This window comes from Phyllobates terribilis, unplaced genomic scaffold, assembly GCF_046119375.1.
Source record: "Phyllobates terribilis strain yellow unplaced genomic scaffold, ASM4611937v1 Scaffold_4__5_contigs__length_816908805, whole genome shotgun sequence".
Taxonomy (NCBI): domain Eukaryota; kingdom Metazoa; phylum Chordata; class Amphibia; order Anura; family Dendrobatidae; genus Phyllobates; species Phyllobates terribilis.
In genome coordinates, this window is record NW_027362764.1 from 583,765,029 (window position 1) to 583,792,784 (window position 27,756).

Sequence of the window (27,756 nt, forward strand, 5' to 3'; positions counted from 1 at the left end):
CCCAGCTAGAGTTTTCCCACTTCTATCAATAACAGTAGAATAATGTAAAAACACTAGCACCCAGAAAGGGGATAGGAATTGCTGGAAGCTGCTGACAGATCAGCAGGTCCTGTGTGACAACCCGTAGTGGAATTGACAACTAGAAAAAATTATTATTAGATTCTGTCGCGCTAAACAGCTGACTTACAAAGCAAGAGAAATGGACAAATCAATGGCATGTATAGAATGGTTTGAGACTTCGCATGTAAATCCACAGGTAAAATTACAGCAACAAGAGCCTAAATGAGCAGAATAAACAAATCAATGCACACAGGAGTTGTTAGGGACGCCGTATATAGGTGAGCACAAATAAAGGTTGCACTAGCATAAGTCTGAAGTGCAAAGTGAATGATTTATCCGCTGGTATCCACTGTGTAGAGCGAACGGTGCAGCATGAAGCGGAGAGTCCTCTGAGGAACCACTGCGTAGAGCGGACGGTGCAGCATGACGCTGAGAGTCCTCTGAGGAACCACTGCGTAGAGCGGACGGTGCAGCATGACGCTGAGAGTCCTCTGAGGAACCACTGCGTAGAGCGGTCGGTGCAGCATGACGCTGAGAGTCCTCTGAGGAACCACTGCGTAGAGCGGACGGTGCAGCATGACGCTGAGAGTCCTCTGAGGAACCACTGCGTAGAGCGGACGGTGCAGCATGACGCTGAGAGTCCTCTGAGGAACCACTGTGTAGAAGGGACGGTGCAGCCTGACGCTGAGAGTCCTCTGAGGAATCTGTATAGAACGGACGGTGCAGCGTCCTCTTTCTTAGAAGACTCTCAGCGTCACACTGCACCGTCCGTTATACAGAGTGGATACTAGAGTGCACAGGAGTGCTGAACACAGAAGGACAACTCCTGCACTACATTTTTCAACTTAGACCAATAACAACCTTACCGCTTAACACAACTTCATACAAAACAAAAGAACTAGAAACAAAATTAAATTTATAGTGCACAACATTCACCAACTTAATTGATCCTGTCTTATGTTCTTGTATGACATCTTTGTGAAAAAAAACCTGCTGCACAGTGCAGTCATGAATTCTCAGTATCTATGCAATGTATCCTGAAAACTGCACAAGTGATGTGTGCAGCTGTCCTTGCCTGAATCCAGCAGAGAGAGGCCTCATCAGCCAGTCATGCACAAAGTCAGACACAATGGAGGACACTGTGGGACAAAGTGCAAATGTCTTCACAGAGAGCGCACACACAGCCCTAGTGAAGGAACCACAAAACAAGTGACGCGCCCCTGGGCCTGTGTCGCGCTGCGTTGCGCACGCGGGAGCTTACCCGGAGCCGGATCTGTTGAGGGTTGTAGTCTCGTTGCGGTGATCCGGTCCGTGCCCAGGGAGTCAGACTAAGTGGCGCTGTTTTAGCGGTAGATGTTGGACGACTACGCCACCCGTTGAGTGCAGCCAGGGAGTTGCTGCTGCAGGGCAGACCGCTGAGGCCGGTGGTAGGATTGTGCAGCGTGATAGTATAACCCCCAACGGGAGGGGTATGGCCTCAGGGCAGCCGACGTGGATGATGGGGGTAGCAGGAACCACTCGGAGACGGTACTGTGTAGTTCAGGGTCTTTACTGGTGACAAAGATAGACCCTCCCGGAGTACTGGCTAGCGATTGGGGCCTGGTCAGTCCTTGAGCAGATGGGATCTCCCCTGGCCAGGCGGAGTTGTAGGCCTCCCAAACTAACGATACTCTTCTGGCTACCTTGCTAGAGGCGGGTATAAGTAGCCCACGTCCCTGAGTGTACCGTGTGGTGCTCACCCGTATGGCCGGTGACTCGGGGCCTTCGGGGCCAGAGGACCTGCAATCCCCTGCCGGGCGGTTTCTGCTGCTGGATAGGAGTTAGTCCCCACAGCCTCGGACTCCGGGTCCGGTGATAACTTCTCAGTCAGGGCGAGCTCTGCAGCTGCCAGCCCCTGACTCCTTGTAACACTGCTCCCACAGAGCTCCTGTTGTTTCTTCCTATATTTGCTTCTTTTCTCTGCTTCTTCTCTACTCACTCACCCTGCCTCAGCCCTAGGTTTATATAGGGGAAGTTCTTCCCCTCCCAGGACTGGGCAGGAGGTGTGGCATGCATAGGATCCCTGACCAAGAGACCTCCCACCTGCTCTCAGACATAACATTGCTGTTACTGTGGAAAACCAGACCCCTGGGGTGCCACATTCCCCCCTAGTGAAATTTAGTACTCCGGGACTAAACATATTTTAGAAAAACATAACAAGATATAACAATAACAATAAAGAAACACATAAAGGTGGTCACGGCATGTCCGTAACCGGGTGCAGTCTTTGAAGAAAGCAAAGGTGTCCATTTCACCAAAACAGGGAGACGTAACCAGGTAGGGGTCTGTCCTGCCCCGAGTCCTTAACAGTCTTTAGTCCATCCTGGGTTACGCTCCAACTATGTACAAAGGATTCCCGGTAAATCCACCAAGGACTCCTAAAAATAACTAGAAACACATAATTATACACAAGCAACAATAAACAGGTAACCACAAATAAAACAATTTATACACTTCAAATCCTCCAACGTGCGGGTAACTGGCCCCTAGTGGCCCTAGTGGACCTACGGAGCTGACTGTCTGGCCCTGAACTACAGGGTGTAGGAGCTGTTAAGGGTAAACTGGGCAGCGGTCTACGGGTCCTTTGGCTCACTAGGGATATGGCAGGCTCACTGCAAGCAGAGGGTTGATCCTCCTGGTCTGCTGGTGTGGGATCTTCTGCCTCCTGGACCTGCTGTTTTTCCAGCTCTACCTGTTGCTCCGTAGGTGCTTGGGATGCTGGTTGGAGGAAGGTGAGTACGGGTACCACAACTGCACCATTGACTTGAGTCCAAGACCGAGGGAAGTCTCCGAGCACAGTATTAACCATGTCTTCCCTTTCCTCTACGGGTCGAGGGTCTTCTTGTTCCTCTTCAGGGTTCCGTAGCTGTTCGGGACACTTCTTCAGGTGATCCCGGGATACAATGGTTGTGGTTTCCCCTCCGTCTTTACTGATGGTACAGACCTTTGGGTTGTCGTGGCTTGAGGGCAGTACGGTGTACGGGTCCTTCTCCCACTGGTCGTCCAACTTGTGGAGCCGTCTTTTTCTCTTCAAGACCTGCTCTCCGGGTACCAGGGGAACAGCGGGAGCATACTGGTTGTAAGTTTTCTCTTGTCTTTCCCTAGCCTGACAGAGACTTCGCTCCACGCTCTCCTGTACTCTCCGGTACTGCTGCTGCCTCTCTGTGTCCCAGTCTGCTTCTGGTGAAGTGTCCTCAGGTGTCAGGACTCCCATTTCCAGGTCAACAGGTAACTTACCAGGTCTCGCCCTCATTAGGTAAGCCGGGGTACAGTTGGTGGAACCTACCGGGATGTGGTTGTATAGGTCCACCAGATCGGGCAGCTTCTCAGGCCACAGACTGCGTTCTTCCAGGGGCAACGTTTTCAGAAGATCCATTACCACCTGGTTCATTTTCTCACAAAGTCCATTAGTTTGCGGATGATAGGGTGTCGTCCTTATCTTCCGGCAGCCATACAGAGTGCAGAATTCTTGGAAGACCTCCGCTTCAAAGGCAGGTCCCTGGTCTGTCAACACTTGGTCCGGTACCCGTGTGGACGGCAGAAATGCTGCTGGAAGGCTCTCGCTGCTGTTCGAGCTGTTAAGTCCTTGAAGGGGACGACAACCAAGAACCGGGAGTAGTGATCCACGATGGTTAGTGCGTAGACGTAGCCACTTCTGCTTGGGGTCAGTTTTACATGATCCAAGGCTACCAGTTCCAACGGCTGCCGGGTGACGATGGACTGCAGGGGAGTCTTCTGGCTGGCACGGTCCTTCCTTCTTAGGTTGCACGGGCCACAGTCTCTGCACCACCTCTCGATGGTTCCCCTCATGCCTACCCAGTGGAACCGCCCGCGCAGCAGGAACTCCAGCTTCTTCCATCCGAAGTGTCCAGCCCCGTCGTGGTATGCCTCCATCACCATGGCTGCGTCTCTTCGTGGCACCACTACTTGCCAGATTAGTTCATGCGTCCGGGAGTTAACCATTCTGCGGCACAACTTCCCCTTATAAAGGAACAGTCGACTCTTCTCAGCCCACAGTTGCTTGGCTTCCTCCGGAGCGTCTGGGTCAAGGCGAGCCTCTGGCCGAGTCAGCATCTCCTTCACCAGTCGGACGGCAGGGTCACTGTCTTGCGTTTCCTCCCAGTTGTAGTGAGGCAAGGGGTTAAACGTAGCGGCTTGCTTACTCCTTACCCGGTGGGAATACTGGATAGTCCCATGCCGGTGGAACGCAGGGAGTTCGACTTCTTCCAGTCCCTCTGGATCTTCTCCTACGTCCGGTAGGTTTGGCATCCTGGACAGGGCGTCCGCGTTGGTACTGGAGCGTCCTGCCCGGTATTTGATTGTGAACTCGTAGTTGGACAGACGGGCCATCCATCTCTGCTCTAGGGCACCGAGTCTTGCTGTGTCCAGGTGTGTCAACGGGTTGTTATCCGTGTACACGACGAACCGGGAAGAAGCGAGGTAGTGCTTAAAGCGTTCGGTGACTGCCCACACCACTGCCAGGAACTCTAGCTTAAATGAGCTGTAATTCTCAGGGTTTCTCTCGGTGGGTCGCAGTTTTCGGCTGGCGTAAGCGATTACTCGTTCTTTCCCCTGCTGGATCTAGGACAGCACGGCTCCTAGCCCGATGTTACTTGCGTCTGTGTAGAGGATAAAGGGCTGGCTGTAATCCGGGTACGCCAGGATTTCATCCCCCGTGAGGGCCATCTTCAGCTGGCGGAAGGACTCCTCTTCCAACTTCTCCCATCTGAAGGGCGGCTTCTGGTTCTTGGCCTTCCGGGACTGGCCTATCAGGAGGTCCTGCATAGGAGCTGCCTTTTTGGTGAAACCGGGGATGAACCTGCGGTAGTAGCCTACCAACCCGAGGAACTGCCGCACTTCCTTTACACTGGAGGGACTTGGCCATTCCTTAATTGCGGTGATCTTATCAGGGTCGGGAGCCACTCCGTCAGCGCTCACCACGTGTCCCAGGTACTGCACCTTTGGTTTCAGGAGGTGACACTTGGAGGGTTTCACCTTTAGGCCGTAGCTTGCCAGAGCTTCGAACACTTCCGCCAGGTGTTTCAGGTGGTCCTCATAAGTCTTAGAATATACGATGACATCGTCCAGGTACAACAGGACCGTCTCGAAGTTTCTATGGCCCAGACAGCACTCCATTAATCGTTGGAAGGTTCCTGGTGCGTTGCAGAGTCCGAACGGCATGCAGGTAAACTCGCTAAGTCCCATCGGGGTGGTGAATGCGGTCTTCTCCCGGTCCGCCTCTGCTACAGGAACCTGCCAGTACCCACTAGTGAGATCCAAGGCAGAGAAGAAGTTAGCAGATCTTAAAGCAGCCAAAGACTCCTCTATCCTTGGTAAGGGGTACGCATCCTTGTGTGTGATACGGTTGATTTTCCGGTAATCTACACACATCCTCATGGTGTTGTCTTTCTTTTTGACTAAGACTAGTGGAGCTGCCCAGGGGCTACAGCTATCCCTGATCACCCCAGCCTCCTTCATGTCTCCAAGCATCCCCTTGGCGTGTTGGTAGTGTGCAGGGGGTACGGGTCGATACCTCTCTTTTATGGGAGGATGGTCTCCCGTGGGGATGTGGTGTTCTACCCCCTTGACTCGCCCGAAGTCTAACGGGTGTTTACTAAACACTCTCTCGTACTCTTGAACCACCCGATAGACTCCCTGTTTCTGGTGTGAGGGAGTGGAGTCAGTACCCAAATGTAGTTGCTGACACCAGTCCTCCATTGTTTTCTTAGAGCCGTTACCTTCCTCCGGGTGAGATGGAGGCAAGGGTTCCACAGATTGTATAGCATTTTGGTTAATGGTATATAATTTGGCTAGCGTGGCATACCGGGGCAGGTACACTTCCCTCTTCCCGATATTGATTATGCGAACGGGCACCCTCCCATGGCGTACATTAACCACCCCCCGTGCTGTCAAGATGGTGGGCCTACTGTCTGAGCAAACTGGTTCTACCATTGCCTGGTAATCTCTACCTCTCAGACCAATAGCTGCCCGGCACCAAATCATCATTTCACTTTTTGGGGGCATGGCAATAGGGAAAGGGTCACACATTCTCACGCTACCAATCTCACCGCCGGAGAGTTCCACCTGTTGCCGTCGCATCAGTGCCCGGATCTCTTTTTGGAGCACTCGCTGCTCGCCGGAGCTGGCGTTCTTGGAAACCTGCTGTAAAAGGAAAATCATCTCTGCAAGACAATTTTCAATTACATTAGTTCCTAGAGTTATCTTTGGGTGACTCTCGTGTTTGTCAATGTCTACAATGATCAGTCCCTGTGCTGCCAGTTCAACTCTACCAATTTTAATGGTCACCTCTTTAAATCCGATCTGTGGCACGGGCTGACCGTTGCTGGCGTTGATACTCAAGTCGTCGTCAGGGTAGCGGGTAATATCCGAGTCATTCCAGTACTGTTTGAAGAGCACGTACGGGATGGTGGTGACCTGTGACCCGGTGTCCAGTAGGGCACTCATAGGAATGCCATCCAGTACCACAGGCAAGACTGGACGTCCTCCCACATATTTGTCGTGCCAGTTTGATGGGCCTGATGATCTTTTTCCTAGGGGTTGGCCCTCTACCCTAGGTTGTGCCAGTTTAAAGGACAGTACCTTGCCATATGTCCGGGTTGATTACAGCGGCGGCAGATGGGTCGTCCGTCCTCGTTGTATCGGTCGCTGGGTCTTCCTCTGGCCGGTGGGGTCCTCCTTGGTCTTCGCCACGGGATGTCCTCCGGTCCGGATGCCAGCTGGATCTTCCCTGGAGTGGAAACCTGTAAAGACTGCACAGTTCGGGTTAGCGCAGCAACGCTTTTAGCTAGCTCTTGGACCTGATGGTGCAGGTCTGGAGCCGGGTCATTGTTCAAAACCTGCGCATCAGCTCCCACAGGCCCTGCCGACAAGGGCGCCGCCTCCTGGTGGTAGGTGGTAGTGGGGCGTCTGTGGGTCACAACGCCACCTGGTGCCGGTTCTCGGAGCACCCGGATGGCTCTGTCCTTGAACTGTGCAAATCCCAGATGAGGGTCCTGTAAGGCCATTGCCCGCAACTGGGTTCGGTGGGCATTGCAATATAAACCCTCTATAAATTGTTCAGTCAACAGCCTGTCCTCGTCTCCCACGCCGTCAGGGTCGGTCTGCTTAATGGCTCTCAGGGCCTCTTGTAGGTTCAGGGCATAGTCCCTTATACTCTCATGTGCCCGCTGTTTGCACCCGTAGAATCTAAGCTTGATCTCGGCTGAGGTGCGGGTATCAAAGGTGTCCCTCAGCCGGGTTAGTATCCCTGCGACAGTCCTCCCCCCAGGTGGCCAGGACTTTACCTCCCTTTGGGCTGCCCCGGTTAATTGGGCCACCAGGATGCTTACTTTTTGCTCTTCTGTGAGGGGGTACACCTGGAAGAGGCTATCCAGTTTTTCTCTAAAGTCCTGCAGGGTATGTGACTCCCCTGAGTACTGGGGTAGCCAGGCTGCCCCCGGGATATAGGGCATGGTGAAAGGCATGACCGCAACAGCGGTGGCGCTGGCGGGGGTTGGAGCGGTGAAGCTCTCCTCCGTATCAGACATCCTTCTCCCCCCTAGTGGACCGTGGCCTACCTTGCGATGATCCTCTTCCGTAGGCCGCGGCTCCGCAGTGGATCGTCAGGGTTGAGGACCTTCCGTCGCGCTCCTGTGACGTCGGCGTCTGCTGGGCTCCTTCCAGGACCTTACGCAACGTCCGGACGTGAGGCGGGGCTTCAGTTCTCGCGCGTTTTCGGAGTCCACGCCCCTCTTCTTCCCGCGCGGCGTCCTCAAGATGGCGTCCAATGGCGGGAAAACTCCACGGATGGCGGGAAGAAGGCCGAAGATGGCGCCGGATGGCGGGAAAACTCCACCGATGACGGGAAGAAAGCGGAAGATGGCGCCGGATGGCGGGAAAACTTCACGGATGGTAAGTTTGAACAGTCTTTTTCAGGCACGCAGTACCCGGTGGTTGCGGGCACGAGATCCTGCCGACTACGCCAAAAGTTGACGCGCCCCTGGGCCTGTGTCGCGCTGCGTTGCGCACGCGGGAGCTTACCCGGAGCCGGATCTGTTGAGGGTTGTAGTCTCGTGGCGGTGATCCGGTCCGTGCCCAGGGAGTCAGACTAAGTGGCGCTGTTTTAGCGGTAGATGTTGGACGACTACGCCACCCGTTGAGTGCAGCCAGGGAGCTGCTGCTGCAGGGCAGACCGCTGAGGCCGGTGGTAGGATTGTGCAGCGTGATAGTATAACCCCCAACGGGAGGGGTATGGCCTCAGGGCAGCCGACGTGGATGATGGGGGTAGCAGGAACCACTCGGAGACGGTACTGTGTAGTTCAGGGTCTTTACTGGTGACAAAGATAGACCCTCCCGGAGTACTGGCTAGCGATTGGGGCCTGGTCAGTCCTTGAGCAGATGGGATCTCCCCTGGCCAGGCGGAGTTGTAGGCCTCCCAAACTAACGATACTCTTCTGGCTACCTTGCTAGAGGCGGGTATAAGTAGCCCACGTCCCTGAGTGTACCGTGTGGTGCTCACCCGTATGGCCGGTGACTCGGGGCCTTCGGGGCCAGAGGACCTGCAATCCCCTGCCGGTCGGTTTCTGCTGCTGGATAGGAGTTAGTCCCCACAGCCTCGGACTCCGGGTCCGGTGATAACTTCTCAGTCAGGGCGAGCTCTGCAGCTGCCAGCCCCTGACTCCTTGTAACACTGCTCCCACAGAGCTCCTGTTGTTTCTTCCTATATTTGCTTCTTTTCTCTGCTTCTTCTCTACTCACTCACCCTGCCTCAGCCCTAGGTTTATATAGGGGAAGTTCTTCCCCTCCCAGGACTGGGCAGGAGGTGTGGCATGCATAGGATCCCTGACCAAGAGACCTCCCACCTGCTCTCAGACATAACATTGCTGTTACTGTGGAAAACCAGACCCCTGGGGTGCCACACAAGCTTTGTTCCCAAATCTCAGGACAACAGCATCAGAGATGGGAGCGCAATATAATATAAAATATATATATATATTATACATACACCTCTCTCTCGTTATACACACAGAAGAAAAACATTATACATCACACTGGGATCTCGCCTGGAAGCTGCAGCCCAAGGGTTCCCAGGTTTACACATATACAGTGCTCTCCACTGACCACTGCTTCGGGGTTCCTGTCGAAAACTTTGCAAAACAGGGTTTCAAAAGAAACCTTGACAAAGACGTGATGCAGCCATTCACCATTAGGAGGTTGACATGGTAACATTGACAGACTTTTTTTTTTTTTGCAAACCTGAAAAAGGACTAACTGCCGGGACAGTGGCCTGACAGACGAAAGTGACTCAGTCGGCCTCAATATTGAATGGCTTGGTCTTGTTTTCTGGCAGAATCCTGTTTTTCAGAGAATCTGATGGTCATAGCACTGTGCTCAGAGGAGAGGACCGTTTGTGTGTGAACCTAGGCTTATCCAAAAACATTATTGATGGATTAAAGGTCTTAAATTGTTTTGTGCCGAAAATGGCTTCGTTCAGACACCTGTGTTTCAGGTTAATGTGCTGACATATGCACCATGTACAGCACACAGATAAATGTTAGCCCACTTACAATTGTACACAAGTGACTTAACAAAAATCACAGCATACCCAATTGTGGTTAGGCTGAGCACAAGGAGATAGTTACAACGTATGACAAAAGCTTTTGAAATAAAAAGTTAAAGAGGGACAACCCCTTTAAAAGGACACAACCTTTCACAATGGAAGAGTGATTGAAAAACCTACAGATCTGTTAATGAAAGTATATTTTTTTGCTATGAAAAGAAGGACAAGATAATCAGATTTTAACATCACTACAGCTCCATGTGCCACCATGTAAGTCTTGTTACAGTGAAATATAATTATATATATACATACACACACATATATACTACATGGACTCGTAACACGGTCATGTGCATGAGGTCTTATTCCGTAGGGCCAGCGTATGGTCAGATACAAATATTCGACTGACGGCAGAAATAAAAATGTTGAGTAGTTACTCGATTATATATCACCACTTGTAGGACATACTGGCACCAGCTGTATCCTCTTAATACTTAAAATTAAATTCTTTCCACAGTAAAATATGTACCCAGGACACTCGGGTGTCCTTAACTGGGTATGAAGTGCCCTCTTGTCCTGTGTTTAATAAAGGGCACTGAAATTATGAAAGGCTTTTCCCATGACAACTTCACAAACAGCAGTTATTTGTCCAGCCACACAATATAGCGTTTTTACACTATTATCTGTGAATCGCACATCCAACATTATGCCCAGAGCAAAGTTTTGATGGAGGAGGAGGAGGAGGAGGAGGAGGAGGAGGAGGAGGAGGAGGAGGAGGAGGAGGAGGAGGAGGAGGAGGAGGAGGAGCTGGTATCATGCGCTGTAGACGGTAGTACCGGTATAACTGTCATACCGTCGGTTCAGTGTGGGTGGCCTGAGGACAGGGGGGAGGAGGAGGAGAGCATGATCAGTCGTCATCTTGGTGAGGACACGGAAGTCTTGCCCGTTACCAGTCTGGCACGCATGGCTGACTTTATGTTACGTTGCCTTAACCATGACCCTCGCGTTGTCAAAATGTTGGGTGACAGTCATTACTGGTTAGTGACACTTTTAGACCCCCGCTACAAGGAGAACTTTCACTCTCTTATTCCTGAGGTGGAGAGGTCTACAAAAATGGGGCAGTATCAGAAGGCCCTTGCTGCAGAACTGTTAGAAAAATTCCCCATCTGAACACGCTAGCAGCAGAGATCACAGTTCGTTGACCAACCAAGGCGTACAGGCGAGAGAGACGCAACTCCAATCTAGCAGAGGCAGGGGGAACACTGTCAACGTTCTGGGACAGTTTTCTGAGACCTGCCCAACTTACAGGCCCTGAGGCGCGGGGGTTCTCTCACAAGGAGAGGAAAGTTTCAAAAGATGGTGAGGGAGTACCTTGCCGACCGTACCAGCATCCTCCGTGAATCCTCTGTGCCTTTTAATTATTGGGTATCCAAGCTGGACATTTGGAATGAACTCGCTCTGTACGCCTTGGAGGTCCTGGCCTGCCCTGCCGCTAGCGTGGTATCGGAGCGTGTTTTTAGTGCCGCTGGGGGAATTATAACTGATAAGCGCACTCGCCTGTCAACTGACAATGCTGACAAGGTGGCCCTTATCAAAATAAACAAGGGCTGGATTGGGCCAGACTTCTCATCACCACCAAATGACAGCAGAGTAACAAAGTCAAATCCACTGTTATTTCGGGAGGTGTATTCCCATGCACCGCTTCACACCCACACATGGGTATAGGCTCTCTCATTTCGGCTGTTTTTTGCTCTTCTCCTTATCCTCCACCACCACTATACCACCAGGGTGACCGTGGTCCGTGTTGCCAGCATTGCAAATTCCTCTGTCCTCATTTTTGGCAGCTTTTGCTTGGAAGGCATAGGCAAAGACTATGGGAGACCCACTCCCCAATACTGGGAATAATGTTTTTAATATGCTGTAATGCATGGCTCTTGTAAGGGGCATTAAAAATCGAATTGTTAAGCTACTGTGACCTCCACGTCTCTTCAAGGGTCATTGATATTGTCTTTTTATTCCACAGGGACCTCCACGTCTCTTCCAAGGGGCATTAAAACCATCTTGTTAAACCACTCTGAACTCCACAGCTCTTCCAAGGGGCATTGAAATGTTGTTTTTAATTACCTCTAACCTCCAAAACTCTTCCAACGGGTACTGCATTTCCTCCTAATTTTAGTCAGCTAATGCTTTTCGCTAAGGGAGACCCACTCCCCAATAATGGGTAGAAGGTTTTTAGTACGCTGTAATCCACGTCTGTTTCAAGGGGCATTGCAGTTCCTCATAATTTTTGGAAAGCCTTCCATTCACTGCTTAGGCCAACAGTGTACAGGAGACCCAGTTGCTATAAATGGAAAAAACGGTTTACTTAAGGCCTTCTGACCTCCATGTCACTTCCAAGGGACATTGGAGTGCCTCGAAATTTTTGGTAGGCATTGCACTCACTGTATGCCCTATAACTGTGTAGCCGAACCGCTCCTTTTGGTACAGAAACATATCCTACAAGACATGTATGGTTGACTGTCCTGATATTGATGTGAATGGTCCCTGTTCCTCCTGCTCTCTCCCTCCTTTGCCACTAGCTCATCCATCATTCATCACCTGAAGCGTTGTTTTAACGGGAGTCATAGAACTGGGATAGTAGCAGGAAAACATCCAGCAATCCTCGGAGGAGGTAGGATATGCGCCAAAACGCTGACCATCTCAGGCCTAGCTGCTACTACATACATGCGCTTGCATTCCAAGGAACAGAAAGCTAAGGAGATGGATGGCCTCATGATAATGAATAATTTACTCGTTGTGTAGGAGGCCGGCCACTGCTGCTGTCTACCTTTTGAACTTTGTGTTGAAGTCTGATTGACCCAGGACCCGCAATCCTCTATGTCTGGAGGACGTGTTGCATCCCAGTGTCCAACTGTGCCCTGGCTTCCACAATATTAACCCAGTGTGAAGGCGTCAGTGGGATGGACCATCCCTGGCCATTCACTTGTCCACATGTTTTTGGTTAGGCTGTCATTCCCACTAAATGCACTGGGGAGGGCACAGGTAATGTTTTGATATGCACGCTTGTGTATAAGGCGCACCGGGACAAATAAGGGCGGCTGGGGACCGTTTATGGACACCCGGCCGCCCCAGGCGGCTGGGGACCGAGTATGGATACCAGGCCGCCGAGACACCAATGACGTGGTGGCCAGATTCCACCTCCACATGCCTAAAAGGCCCAATTTCAAGTGCAAGCAAGCAAGCAGTATGGTATTGCAGCCTGGGGGTGGGTGGCAGGCTGCATACTTGCGCTTGCATTGCAAGGAATGGGGGAGGTACAATTGAACATTGCCCTGGGACAAGGACTTGCACGGGGATAGTTGCAAGTCTGCATCTTCTGATGCGGCAAGGATCACTTCTGATGGGCACACTTTTATGCAGTGACCTGGGTGTCAGAGATGTTTCCAGGGGTCTTCCCCATGCTGTTTCCATGTCTTTTCAGCACTGTATGCATGTGTCACACAGCACATGGCCAGATAAGGTTGTAAAATGTTAAAATGACATTTCCTGGTGAATGCATTTGTCACGGTTGAAAGCAATACAAAAGTGCAAAAACGCATAAAAAAATGCTACTTGTGAAAATAGCCCAAGGAGTGGAGGAGTATTTTTGTTTTTGGTTATTTATTTTACCTTATACACAAGTCTTTACCCTGGAAAGGAATTTCCTTAACATATTTCACAGGAAAGCAGTTTCAGTTTCGTTTTTGAATGTTTTATTGTGAGCCTGTAAAAGTGGTTTAATACCTCTGACCACGTTGTTGACAGCAGTGACCTGGGGGTCAGAAATGCTTCCTGGGCTGATCCCCATGCTGTCCCCATTTCATTTGAGCACTGTCACTATCGTTTTGGGCACTTTTTAGGCTTTCTACAGACTGCCGGGGGTGCCGCCGCAAAAATGCTCAGGTCTCCCATAGACTAACATTGGGCTCGTTGCTCGGGTAGAGCACCCGAGTATCACGGTGAGCTCAGCCCGAGCATTTTAGTGCTCGCTCAACACTAGTAATAATGTAACCGATATTTGATTCATGCTGTTGGAAGTCGTGAATTGTCTGACAGACTATTCATGCTGCCCAAACCACAGGCAGCATGAACCACAGCTTGGATTCATAATTGGACAACAATAATATGCACTAAATATACCTGAAATAAGTACCAATATGAATAGGCTGCTGGATGTCTACCTGTGATGCTAAGTAGACTCTGTAAGGAATACGTTTATGGTTCCCCGTGCTTGGTGGTGATTATTGTGGTGATCGATAAATGCTGTAGATCCTGCATTTTGGGTCCACCACATTTTCATTGATCACACCAATAATCACCACCCAACACGGAGAACCGTAAACTTATTCCTTACATGGAGGAAGTAGGGTTGGTCTCCTGATTTTTTTTTTCTGGGTAATTTAAGAGGGATCATTTCATAGTCACTTTAACACCAATCATAGCTGGGGTGTCAAAAACAATTTCTGTGTATCATATAATAGTGGGGAGAACAACAGTCTGCAGAATTTGAGCTATTAAATTACAAGGACAGGCGCTTATCTAAAATGACTCATGTTATACACACTCCTCAACATTGAAATTACAATGCCAAGAAGGAAGAGTCCTGGAATTACAGAAATCACAGGATCAATAGACAGGTTAATAATATGCAAATGATGAAAAATGTAAACATTTTCAAAAGTCTTGATTTATTTAGTATTGAGTGTAAGCACCGTGCACAGAAATCCCCGCACTTACACACCTTGGCTGCTATCAATGAGGTTAATGATTGAGGAATGTTCTGCCACACAGAGCACTTGGGGAAATCATCAAAATCCACTGCGGTCAGCTCTCTTTGCAATTGCTGGCCAATAACGTCTCAGCTGTGCTGGAAGGAAGACAAGTCCAGAGATGCTGCAGAGCATAGTAGAAACTTTTAGCCATGTAGGCCACTCAAAGTAGCAGGATTAACATGCGGCCTGGTGTGTTGAACACCTGTTCCTGGGACACTGAAGAAATGGTCGTACCACTGGTAACATGTCCAAATCAATGCAATGCTGAGCTATTAGTGTACTTGGAATGGTGACTAGAGGAGTCCAGCTACTATAAATTACGCCACCATAATCCTGGGAGTAGGACCAGTGGGAAGTTCCCTTGTGAAGGCCTTTTCATGGCATTGGCCATGTGGTCTCCAGACCAAACTCTGGTTATTACTGCATCAAAGACAAAAAAGTGACTCCTTGCTAAAAAGAAAAGATCTTCACTGGAGCCTCCATTGCAGTCTTGCTCTGCATCACGATAGCCTTTGAGAGCAGCCGAGTCAGTTGAATACAACACCTGTAGCTGAAGATCTGGCTTGTAGCCCAATTTCACGAAAACGGCCCTTATGGTTTGTTTAGACATTGATTAATGCCTTAGAGCTTGGCAAGTGATGTCTAATTTCACTTGCAGGATTAATCGTGGACCATTCTCCAAACAAGCAGTTTTTCAACACGACAACACCAAGCCACATTTTGCTCATGCTTCTGTGAGTGGCCTGAACATACTGCCATGACCTGTAGCGTCTCTTGACTTGTCTCGTATTTAGAACATATGTGACGTCATTGGTCAACAATTGCAAAGCGAGCTGCCAGAAGCAGATCTTGATGATTTGTGTGCCCAAGTGCATTCAGCGTGGCAGAACATTCCTCAGACAACCATTAATAACCTCAATGATAGCATGTCAAGGCGTGTAAGTGCGGGAATTTCTGCGCATGGCACTTATAATTGATACATAAAAAAAAATCAAGAGGTTTTGAAAATGTTGTTTCCATTCTGTCATTTATAGATAATTAACATGTCTAATGATCCTTTGATTTCCATAATTCAAAGACCTTTACTTCTAGGTGTTGCAATTTCAAATGTTCAGGAGTGTATGTGTCAAAGTGCATAAGACTCTAACCCCCCCCCCCCCCCCCTTAATGTTAGCTGCCTTTAAGTCAAGGAAGGGGCACAGATCAGCTCATCACACCTTGGGTAGCTTTCTCACTTTTTTTTTCCTATTTCCCCTCTTAACTTTTCAGGCCACCACTATGGAACAACACATGAACTTTGTGAACTCTGGTTTCTGTGGACAGAGCTGTATTTTGTACCTTCTATGTACTAACCTTGTAGCTTAGGATACAAGTTCTGGCCTCTAATGGGATGTAAACACAAGCTGATATAGAAACCAAGGCCAACTATTCATTACAGATAACAGAGAGGAGTGTCCTTGTGATGAAAAGAAGAACCTTCATAGTAATGAAATATCTGACATGGAGGCCATTTAGGAAATGTTGCTTCATTCCTTTTGCCAGACAGATCCTTTTTCTTAGCAGCACATCATCCAGCATAAGCAGGACCTGCGCTGTAGAGAACCAAGCAGCTTATGCAAACCAAACGGTCCATTACTGAATGCTCTGTGTGTATCTGCAGCAGGGTTGGCCTGTGTATACAGGCTACTAAATGTCTGATGTGCACTGTCGTCGGATGGTTGTCGCTTAACGCTGTGCATCGCATAGTGTAAATGAAGCCTTACTGTGCTCCAAACGTAACCCTTGCCCTTGTCATGACTGATGTGGTCTCCTGCTTGCTACAGATGGCACTCAGAGCAGAGAGAATGGTCAATGCAGACAAATGCAAGATATTTCCCCAGAAGGCACCACAGACTGGGCACTTGAAGTCATAGTGCAAGAAGGATTAAATCTTAGATTCCTCAGTTATGCGACCCACTTGATCATGCACTTAGACATGAATCATCTGTACAGTGGTTCTGCTGGCAGAACTCCCTTAAAAAAAAAAAAAAATTCTCATTCTTCAAATACATATCAAAATGCGATAATTGGGCCTAATTTTTGTCTAGATTTTCTTATTTTAAGGCCGTGTTTTGCATTAAAGGGGTATTCCCACCTCCAAGATCCTATCCCAAAATGTAGTAGGTGTAATAATACTAATATTAGCAAATATCTCCAATTAGGAATGTAGTATATTTTTTCTGATTCGCTATCTTTCTTACCTCATGTGCAGGTATAGCAGGGCCTTGGGTATCGATGGTTACGTCCACTGATAAAGTCGCAGTTGCTGCTAGTGGTCGTAACCATGGTTACCTAAGGTCCTGCGATGCCTGCACATGAGGCAAGAGATAGCGAATCAAAAATACTATACTAACATTTCTAATTGAAGATATTTGCTAATATTACTATTATTACACCTACTACATATTGGGATGGGATCTTGGAGATGGAAATACCCCTTTCAGTTCTTCTTTTAAGTTGTGCCTATCTTGAATTTATTTTCTACGCGTGCCATTGCGGGTGCGGCTTTTGTAATCCAGATGTCTGTGGTCGATTTGCAACTATTTAAAAAGTTGTAAAATTTTTGTGCAACTGTACTCCTGGAATGATTTTTTTGTAGCCCAGAAATTTTTGCGCAAATGTTAGAGTTGCATGCGCCATTTTATTAAGTCATGTGACTTTTTTGTCCTGGGGTGGGGGGGAGAAACACAACACCCAACAAATTGGGGTGGGTGGCGTATCTATTTGCAAATTCAAAGTTGCTCCGTGAAATAGTTTGGAACAGGTTTTTATACACTGCTCAAAAAAATAAAGTGAACACTCAAATAACATCCTAGATCTGAATGAATGAAATATTCTCATTGAATACTTTGTTCTGTACAAAGTTGAATGTGCTGACAACAAAAATCACACAAAAATCAATGGAAAGCAAATTTATTAACCAATGGAGGCCTGGATTTGGAGTCACCCCCAAAATTAAAGTGGAAAAACACACTACAGGCTGATCCAACTTTGATGTAATGTCCTTAAAACAAGTCAAAATGAGGCTCAGTATTGTGTGTGGCCTCCACGTGCCTGTATGACCTCCCTACAATGCCTGGGCATGCTCCTGATGAGGATGAGGAAATGCCACAGAACACGAGGATTGGCAAAGTCGCCACTGGTGCCCTGTGCTCTTCACAGATGAAAGCAGGTTTACACTGAGCACATGTGACAGATGTGACAGTGTCTGGAGACGCCGTGGAGAGCGATCTGCTGCCTCAGCATGACCGGTTTGGCAGTGGGTCAGTAATGGTGTGGGGTGGCATTTCTTTGGAGGGTTGCACAGCCAGAGGTAGCCTGACTGCCATTAGGTACAGAGATGAGATCCTCAGACCCCTTGTGAGACCATATGCTGGTGCGGTTGGCCCCGAGTTCCTCCTAATGCAGGACAGTGCCAGACCTCACGTGGCTGGAGTGTGTCAGCAGTTCCTACAAGATGAAAGCATTGAAGCTATGGACTGGCCCGCCCGTTCCCCAGACCTGAATCCGATGAGCACATCTGGGACATCATGTCTCGCTCCATCCACCAACGTCAGGTTGCACCACAGACTGTCCAGAAGTTGGCAGATGCTTTAGTCCAGGTCTGGGAGGAGATCCCACAGGAGACCATCCGCAACCTTATCTCAGGAGCATGCCCAGGCATTGTAGGGAGGTCATACAAGCAAGTGGAGGCCACACACAAAACTGAGCCTCATTTTGACTTGTTTTAAAAGGATATTACATCAAAGTAGGATCAGCCTGTAGTGTGTTTTTCCACTTTAATTTTGGGGGTGACTCCAAATCCAGGCCTCCATTGGTTAATAAATTTGATTTCCATTGATGATTTTTGTGTGATTTTGTTGTCAACACATTCAACTTTGCACAGAACAAAGTATTCAATGAGAATATTTCATTCATTTAGATGTAGGATGTGTTATTTGAGTGTTCCCTTTATTTTTTTGAGCAGTGTATATTTATGCTAATGTTGTATGCCTTCTGTAGATAACTGGTTAAGGATGGCAAAAAACATCCAGGGGAGGATGAGAAAGCAGTGACCAGGCACCACACTGCTCTCTAGTAGTCAGCAGTGACTGCTGGGCACATGACAGTCAGCCGAGATACACGTGTTCATATCCTAATAACTTCTGACACAATCACCCTGCTCTACAGTTCAGCACACAACAATAACACAGGAATATATTAGTTTTTATTAAATTAATTTTTGATAATTCTAAATAACAGGACACCGCCTCACTGGAACAAATCTGAGCTGGTTATTCTGCCGCCTACACCACAAACAGGCACGCTTGGGCAATTATGTGAGGCAGCTTTTTTTCTGCAGAAATAGACTCAAATTAGTGAAATGAAAGATGTCTACTTCCCCATACCACCAATATCTGCCAGCAATCCGCCTCCATATAAACTAGGTTAGCTGTCATGAGCTGGCGTACCTTGGTCCAAGGCTGGACCAGGGATGAGAGCCCCCCCCCCAGACTGCACAGACCTGGGGTCACAGATACATTAGAAGACTGCAGTGTCCCCTCCTATATGCATCTACGGCGGAAAAGTCTGGTAGGAGCTTGGAGTTATTCTGCAGTTTGCGATTTTTAGATACAACAAAAACTATCAAACTACTTGATGATGAATGTGGGTAGCATATATTCTATACATGTCTGGTCTTGGGAAGAGTGTTAATGTTAGGGGTCTCATGCTTGAATGAGTTTCTGCAGAACCAAGTAGTACACGTTAGTATCCCTGAATTACCGTAGATAGTTTTGCTTCCATAATAGTAGAGCATGCTTCTCCCATAGAAGTGTATGGAGGCAGCCAAGCACACAGCCACCTCTATTCACAGGGGCCGTGAGACGCAGGTTAGGGATTCTGATTCAACCAAATCTATTCATTTACAGAACTATCAAACAGTTATGGAACATGCCATAATAAATGTTTGATGTGAGTAGCTAATACAAAGCCTACACAGCAATGCAAAGGGACCCTGTGGCCCCATAACACAGGGCTGACCCCCCCCCCCCCTCCCCATCATGTGCACCGCAGTATTCGCACAGTCGGGTGCTGTACAGGGACCATATAAGATTCATATGAAAGTTGTATTTGGAGAACTATTCCCCCTATCAGCATGGCAGACCGCACTCAGCGGAGACGCAGGGACAGCACAAACCATGGTGCGACTGGAGGGCAAGTCCTGTGCCCAGACCCCCAATATAAAACATCACACCATGAGACTTGTGCTACATGTGAACACTGACCTATTTATGACAATCACACACACAAATGAAATCAAAAATATAAACTTTGCAGGACTGGAACAATCAGAGGAGAAGTATAATAGAAACAAGTCACCACTTCTGTATGTATCACCCACTCATGGTTTAGGTTTACTCATACTGAGGTAGAATACTGAACGTGTAAACGTGGCCTTATCCACCAAAGTCTACTAAGTGTCTGGTACAGAGATGCAGCCAATGGAGGATGTTATAATGATTGGTGTCTACAGGAAATCATCACCTCAGCACAGCAAGTGGAGGAGACGTCATCTGCAAATGTACAGACCACAGCCGACAACTCACACACAGGTAATACAGCAGAGCCCGACACACACACACACACACACAGGTAATACAGCAGAGCCCGACACACACACACAGGTAATACAGCAGAGCCCGACACACACACACACACAGGTAATACAGCAGAGCCCGACACACACAGGTAATACAGCAGAGCCCGACACACACAGGTAATACAGCAGAGCCCGACACACACAGGTAATACAGCAGAGCCCGACACACACAGGTAATACAGCAGAGCCCGACACACACAGGTAATACAGCAGAGCCCGACACACACAGGTAATACAGCAGAGCCCGACACACACAGGTAATACAGCAGAGCCCGACACACACAGGTAATACAGCAGAGCCCGACACACACAGGTAATACAGCAGAGCCCGACACACACAGGTAATACAGCAGAGCCCGACACACACAGGTAATACAGCAGAGCCCGACACACACAGGTAATACAGCAGAGCCCGACACACACACACAGGTAATACAGCAGAGCCCGACACACACACACAGGTAATACAGCAGAGCCCGACACACACACACAGGTAATACAGCAGAGCCCGACACACACACACAGGTAATACAGCAGAGCCCGACACACACACACAGGTAATACAGCAGAGCCCGACACACACACACACACAGGTAATACAGCAGAGCCCGACACACACACACACAGGTAATACAGCAGAGCCCGACACACACACACAGGTAATACAGCAGAGCCCGACACACACACACAGGTAATACAGCAGAGCCCGACACACACACACACACACACACACACACAGGTAATACAGCAGAGCCCGACACACACAGGTAATACAGCAGAGCCCGACACACACAGGTAATACAGCAGAGCCCGACACACACAGGTAATACAGCAGAGCCCGACACACACAGGTAATACAGCAGAGCCCGACACACACAGGTAATACAGCAGAGCCCGACACACACAGGTAATACAGCAGAGCCCGACACACACAGGTAATACAGCAGAGCCCGACACACACAGGTAATACAGCAGAGCCCGACACACACAGGTAATACAGCAGAGCCCGACACACACAGGTAATACAGCAGAGCCCGACACACACAGGTAATACAGCAGAGCCCGACACACACAGGTAATACAGCAGAGCCCGACACACACAGGTAATACAGCAGAGCCCGACACACACAGGTAATACAGCAGAGCCCGACACACACAGGTAATACAGCAGAGCCCGACACACACAGGTAATACAGCAGAGCCCGACACACACAGGTAATACAGCAGAGCCCGACACACACAGGTAATACAGCAGAGCCCGACACACACAGGTAATACAGCAGAGCCCGACACACACAGGTAATACAGCAGAGCCCGACAGACACACAGGTAATACAGCAGAGCCCGACAGACACACAGGTAATACAGCAGAGCCCGACAGACACACACAGGTAATACAGCAGAGCCCGACAGACACACACAGGTAATACAGCAGAGCCCGACACACACAGGTAATACAGCAGAGCCCGACACACACACACACAGGTAATACAGCAGAGCCCGACACACACACACACAGGTAATACAGCAGAGCCCGACACACACACACAGGTAATACAGCAGAGCCCGACACACACACACACACACACACACACAGGTAATACAGCAGAGCCCGACACACACACACACAGGTAATACAGCAGAGCCCGACACACACACACACAGGTAATACAGCAGAGCCCGACACACACACACAGGTAATACAGCAGAGCCCGACACACACACACACACACACACACACAGGTAATACAGCAGAGCCCGACACACACAGGTAATACAGCAGAGCCCGACACACACAGGTAATACAGCAGAGCCCGACACACACAGGTAATACAGCAGAGCCCGACACACACAGGTAATACAGCAGAGCCCGACACACACAGGTAATACAGCAGAGCCCGACACACACAGGTAATACAGCAGAGCCCGACACACACAGGTAATACAGCAGAGCCCGACACACACAGGTAATACAGCAGAGCCCGACACACACAGGTAATACAGCAGAGCCCGACACACACAGGTAATACAGCAGAGCCCGACACACACAGGTAATACAGCAGAGCCCGACACACACAGGTAATACAGCAGAGCCCGACACACACAGGTAATACAGCAGAGCCCGACACACACAGGTAATACAGCAGAGCCCGACACACACAGGTAATACAGCAGAGCCCGACACACACAGGTAATACAGCAGAGCCCGACACACACAGGTAATACAGCAGAGCCCGACACACACAGGTAATACAGCAGAGCCCGACACACACAGGTAATACAGCAGAGCCCGACACACACAGGTAATACAGCAGAGCCCGACACACACAGGTAATACAGCAGAGCCCGACACACACAGGTAATACAGCAGAGCCCGACACACACAGGTAATACAGCAGAGCCCGACACACACAGGTAATACAGCAGAGCCCGACACACACAGGTAATACAGCAGAGCCCGACACACACAGGTAATACAGCAGAGCCCGACACACACAGGTAATACAGCAGAGCCCGACACACACAGGTAATACAGCAGAGCCCGACACACACAGGTAATACAGCAGAGCCCGACACACACAGGTAATACAGCAGAGCCCGACACACACAGGTAATACAGCAGAGCCCGACACACACAGGTAATACAGCAGAGCCCGACACACACAGGTAATACAGCAGAGCCCGACACACACAGGTAATACAGCAGAGCCCGACACACACAGGTAATACAGCAGAGCCCGACACACACAGGTAATACAGCAGAGCCCGACACACACAGGTAATACAGCAGAGCCCGACACACACAGGTAATACAGCAGAGCCCGACACACACAGGTAATACAGCAGAGCCCGACACACACAGGTAATACAGCAGAGCCCGACACACACAGGTAATACAGCAGAGCCCGACACACACAGGTAATACAGCAGAGCCCGACACACACAGGTAATACAGCAGAGCCCGACACACACAGGTAATACAGCAGAGCCCGACACACACAGGTAATACAGCAGAGCCCGACACACACAGGTAATACAGCAGAGCCCGACACACACAGGTAATACAGCAGAGCCCGACACACACAGGTAATACAGCAGAGCCCGACACACACAGGTAATACAGCAGAGCCCGACACACACAGGTAATACAGCAGAGCCCGACACACACAGGTAATACAGCAGAGCCCGACACACACAGGTAATACAGCAGAGCCCGACACACACAGGTAATACAGCAGAGCCCGACACACACAGGTAATACAGCAGAGCCCGACACACACAGGTAATACAGCAGAGCCCGACACACACAGGTAATACAGCAGAGCCCGACACACACAGGTAATACAGCAGAGCCCGACACACACAGGTAATACAGCAGAGCCCGACACACACAGGTAATACAGCAGAGCCCGACACACACAGGTAATACAGCAGAGCCCGACACACACAGGTAATACAGCAGAGCCCGACACACACAGGTAATGCAGCAGAGCCCGACACACACAGGTAATACAGCAGAGCCCGACACACACAGGTAATACAGCAGAGCCCGACACACACAGGTAATACAGCAGAGCCCGACACACACAGGTAATACAGCAGAGCCCGACACACACAGGTAATACAGCAGAGCCCGACACACACACACACACACACACACACACAGGTAATACAGCAGAGCCCGACACACACACACACACACACACACACACACAGGTAATACAGCAGAGCCCGACACACACACACACACACACACACAGGTAATACAGCAGAGCCCGACACACACACACAGGTAATACAGCAGAGCCCGACACACACACACACACACAGGTAATACAGCAGAGCCCGACACACACACAGGTAATACAGCAGAGCCCGACACACACACACACACACAGGTAATACAGCAGAGCCCGACACACACACACACACACACACACAGGTAATACAGCAGAGCCCGACACACACACACACACAGGTAATACAGCAGAGCCCGACACACACAGGTAATACAGCAGAGCCCGACACACACAGGTAATACAGCAGAGCCCGACACACACACACAGGTAATACAGCAGAGCCCGACACACACAGGTAATACAGCAGAGCCCGACACACACACACAGGTAATACAGCAGAGCCCGACACACACACACACACACAGGTAATACAGCAGAGCCCGACACACACACACACACACAGGTAATACAGCAGAGCCCGACACACACACACACACACAGGTAATACAGCAGAGCCCGACACACACACACACACACAGGTAATACAGCAGAGCCCGACACACACACACACACAGGTAATACAGCAGAGCCCGACACACACACACACACAGGTAATACAGCAGAGCCCGACACACACACACACACAGGTAATACAGCAGAGCCCGACACACACACACACACACAGGTAATACAGCAGAGCCCGACACACACACACACACACAGGTAATACAGCAGAGCCCGACACACACACACACACAGGTAATACAGCAGAGCCCGACACACACACACACACACACACACACACAGGTAATACAGCAGAGCCCGACACACACACACACACACACACACAGGTAATACAGCAGAGCCCGACACACACACACACACACAGGTAATACAGCAGAGCCCGACACACACACACACACACACACACACACACGTAATACAGCAGAGCCCGACACACACACACAGGTAATACAGCAGAGCCCGACACACACACACACACACACACAGGTAATACAGCAGAGCCCGACACACACACACACACACACACACACACAGGTAATACAGCAGAGCCCGACACACACACACACACACACACACACACAGGTAATACAGCAGAGCCCGACACACACACACACACACACACACAGGTAATACAGCAGAGCCCGACACACACACACACACACACACACACACACACACACACACACAGGTAATACAGCAGAGCCCGACACACACACACACACAGGTAATACAGCAGAGCCCGACACACACACAGGTAATACAGCAGAGCCCGACACACACACACACACACACACACACACAGGTAATACAGCAGAGCCCGACACACACACACACACACACACACACACACAGGTAATACAGCAGAGCCCGACACACACACACACACAGGTAATACAGCAGAGCCCGACACACACACAGGTAATACAGCAGAGCCCGACACACACACACACACACACACACACAGGTAATACAGCAGAGCCCGACACACACACACGTAATACAGCAGAGCCCGACACACACACAGGTAATACAGCAGAGCCCGACACACACAGGTAATACAGCAGAGCCCGACACACACAGGTAATACAGCAGAGCCCAACACACACACACAGGTAATACAGCAGAGCCCGACACACACACACACACGTAATATAGCAGAGCCCGATATACACACGGCGCCAGTAACGCAGCAGAGCACTGACCAGTCCGGGGAGATGCAGCAGAGCGAGCAGGCTGAGCAGGGGCAGGAGGCTGCTGGCCGCCATGTTTCTGTAGTATCTGCTGTGACTCTGCGAGGGGCGCTGGGCTGTGCAGGAAACCGCTCCTTGCTGGTGCCGGTCTCTCACTGTCACTCGCTGATGACTAATACGCTCCTCCTCTTCCAATCCCGAGCAATGCGTGCGCTCCCATCGCGTCACAGGAGCGACAGCCAATCAGGAGAGGAGGAGCTGGGCGGGAGCGTCCTGTTGTGGGAGCGCAGTATCGCTGCTGCTCCTTGTATTCGCTGCTCTGCTGCCCCTACTCGGCGCTGCCTCCTGTCGGTGCCGGCTCTGAGGCGCAGTTTTGGCGCCATTGTACATAACTCGGCGCACATTGCCCCGTACGCTTCACGTTCATGTCTCGGTAACTTTCTGCAGTGCTTTTGCGCAGTGTGTAATAAACTTGTAGTTTCCTTCTCAGAGTTCCTCCCTCCAAGTGTGAATTGAGCTTTGTGACCACTTTATTATTATTTGTGGTAAATCAGTGTCTGCCCTCCAGGACCGGCATCGGTTATGTCTGGCACTCTGCCCCCCATCTGCGCCTTACATTACCACTCTACAATATTTCTTTTTTTGTAGACAAGTCCGGGTAATTCTTGCGGTTTTATTTTCTGCCAGGGCCGCCAGCTTTAGGCCTTGTGCACACTGGCGTCTAATAGACTATTATGGAAATGACACTGATCAGAGTGTGATCCGAGTCTCTCCGATGAGTCGGCGATGGAGAAAAAAAAATTCCATTCTGTCAGTGCACAGAAATCAGACTGCACTTTGATGTTATCCGAGTGCAGTCCGATGTTTCCCACGCACTCAGTGACTTGCATGTCTGAGTGCGAAGTGAATATCGGATCAAACTTCAGCATACAGCAATTTTTTTTCCCTTGAAATAATCTCATGTGTGCACGGCCCTACAGCATAATATTGGCCCCATAGCATAGCATAGCATTGGTCCGGGTGCAACCCCTTGTTTTGTTGGATCTGCACCTGCCCATATCCAGACTAAAAGCTTTATAAAAATTGACTCACTGACCCAATACTGATAAAAATCTGATCCAAAACGCTGATGACAATCTGTCAGGCTGTGTGTCCACTATGCGTTTTTCAAGCGGAATTTCTGCTGCAGAAACGCTTTAAAAACGCTTGGTAATCCGTGCCCCATGATCCCCAATGAAAATCTGCACGTTCTGTGCCCATGCTGTGGAATTTCCCTGCGGAAAAATCCGCAGCATGTCCATTATTTGTGCGTTTCTGCATGCAGATTTGAGGTCCCAATGGACTTAAAAATGCGAGTCAAATCCGCATGTAAAAACGCATGTAAAATCCGCCAGTGTTTTTGACTGCCAAGACCATGCAGGAACGCTGCAGAAATTTTCTGCTTGATTTCTGCATCGTGGGCACATAGCCTCAGTCTTTTTTGCCTATGAGAGAAACTGTGACGTCTAGGCCTAATACGCAGTCCGTTATTGTGAGTGTGAGCTTGTGACAGCCCTCTTAGGTGACGATTTCCCATGCTGTGAGGAGGAGTCGGAGGAGGGTTGTGGATCACACCACTGTAACACGATCTCTGACCTTATCTCTAGAGTTGAGCCACATCCTGGATTGTTTGATGTTGTTACTACTGGCACATTGTAGCCGGTTTCAGTTAATGTGGAGCCTCATCAGCAGGTGGTGAGATATGACGTCTGCCTGACTTTATTTCACCTTGATCGTCTATGAAGGAGCGGTCTGTTTATTCAGTGATGAGGGACCACAAAGAAATCTGTTACAAATATTACCTGTCCTGATTCGGCTATTAGGTTATGTGCGCAAGACGTCTTTTTCAGCTGAATTCCGCAGTGGAAACGGCATGAAAAATAGAGCAGAAAATACTTAAAAGAATAATCATATCATTTCTATGTAAACACGACTTGCTGTGCACATTTAGGCCTTTGAGTGCCTTTTAATGGCATCAGATCTCCAAAAATATCAATTAGTTAAAAAACAGTGACATAACCATTCTTCTGTTATTTTACATTAAGACGCTCTGCAATTTGCAACACAAGGCAACAGGAATACTCAAAAGACTTTTGCCATTGTTTTTTGCTTA

The 27,756-nt window shown here is 49.5% G+C and overlaps 1 protein-coding gene across 1 annotated transcript in view; it reads right to left on the reverse strand.

Moving 5' to 3' along the window:
* NPC1 (NPC intracellular cholesterol transporter 1) overlaps positions 1–25,807 on the reverse strand; it is a 76,074-nt gene extending 50,267 nt beyond the window's left edge. The window contains exon 1 of the mRNA XM_073679170.1: positions 25,617–25,807. Coding sequence (XP_073535271.1) covers positions 25,617–25,679 — 63 coding nt within the window. The 5' untranslated portion in view covers positions 25,680–25,807. The remainder of the gene's footprint in view (positions 1–25,616) is intronic.
* Positions 25,808–27,756: the final 1,949 nt, after the last annotated feature.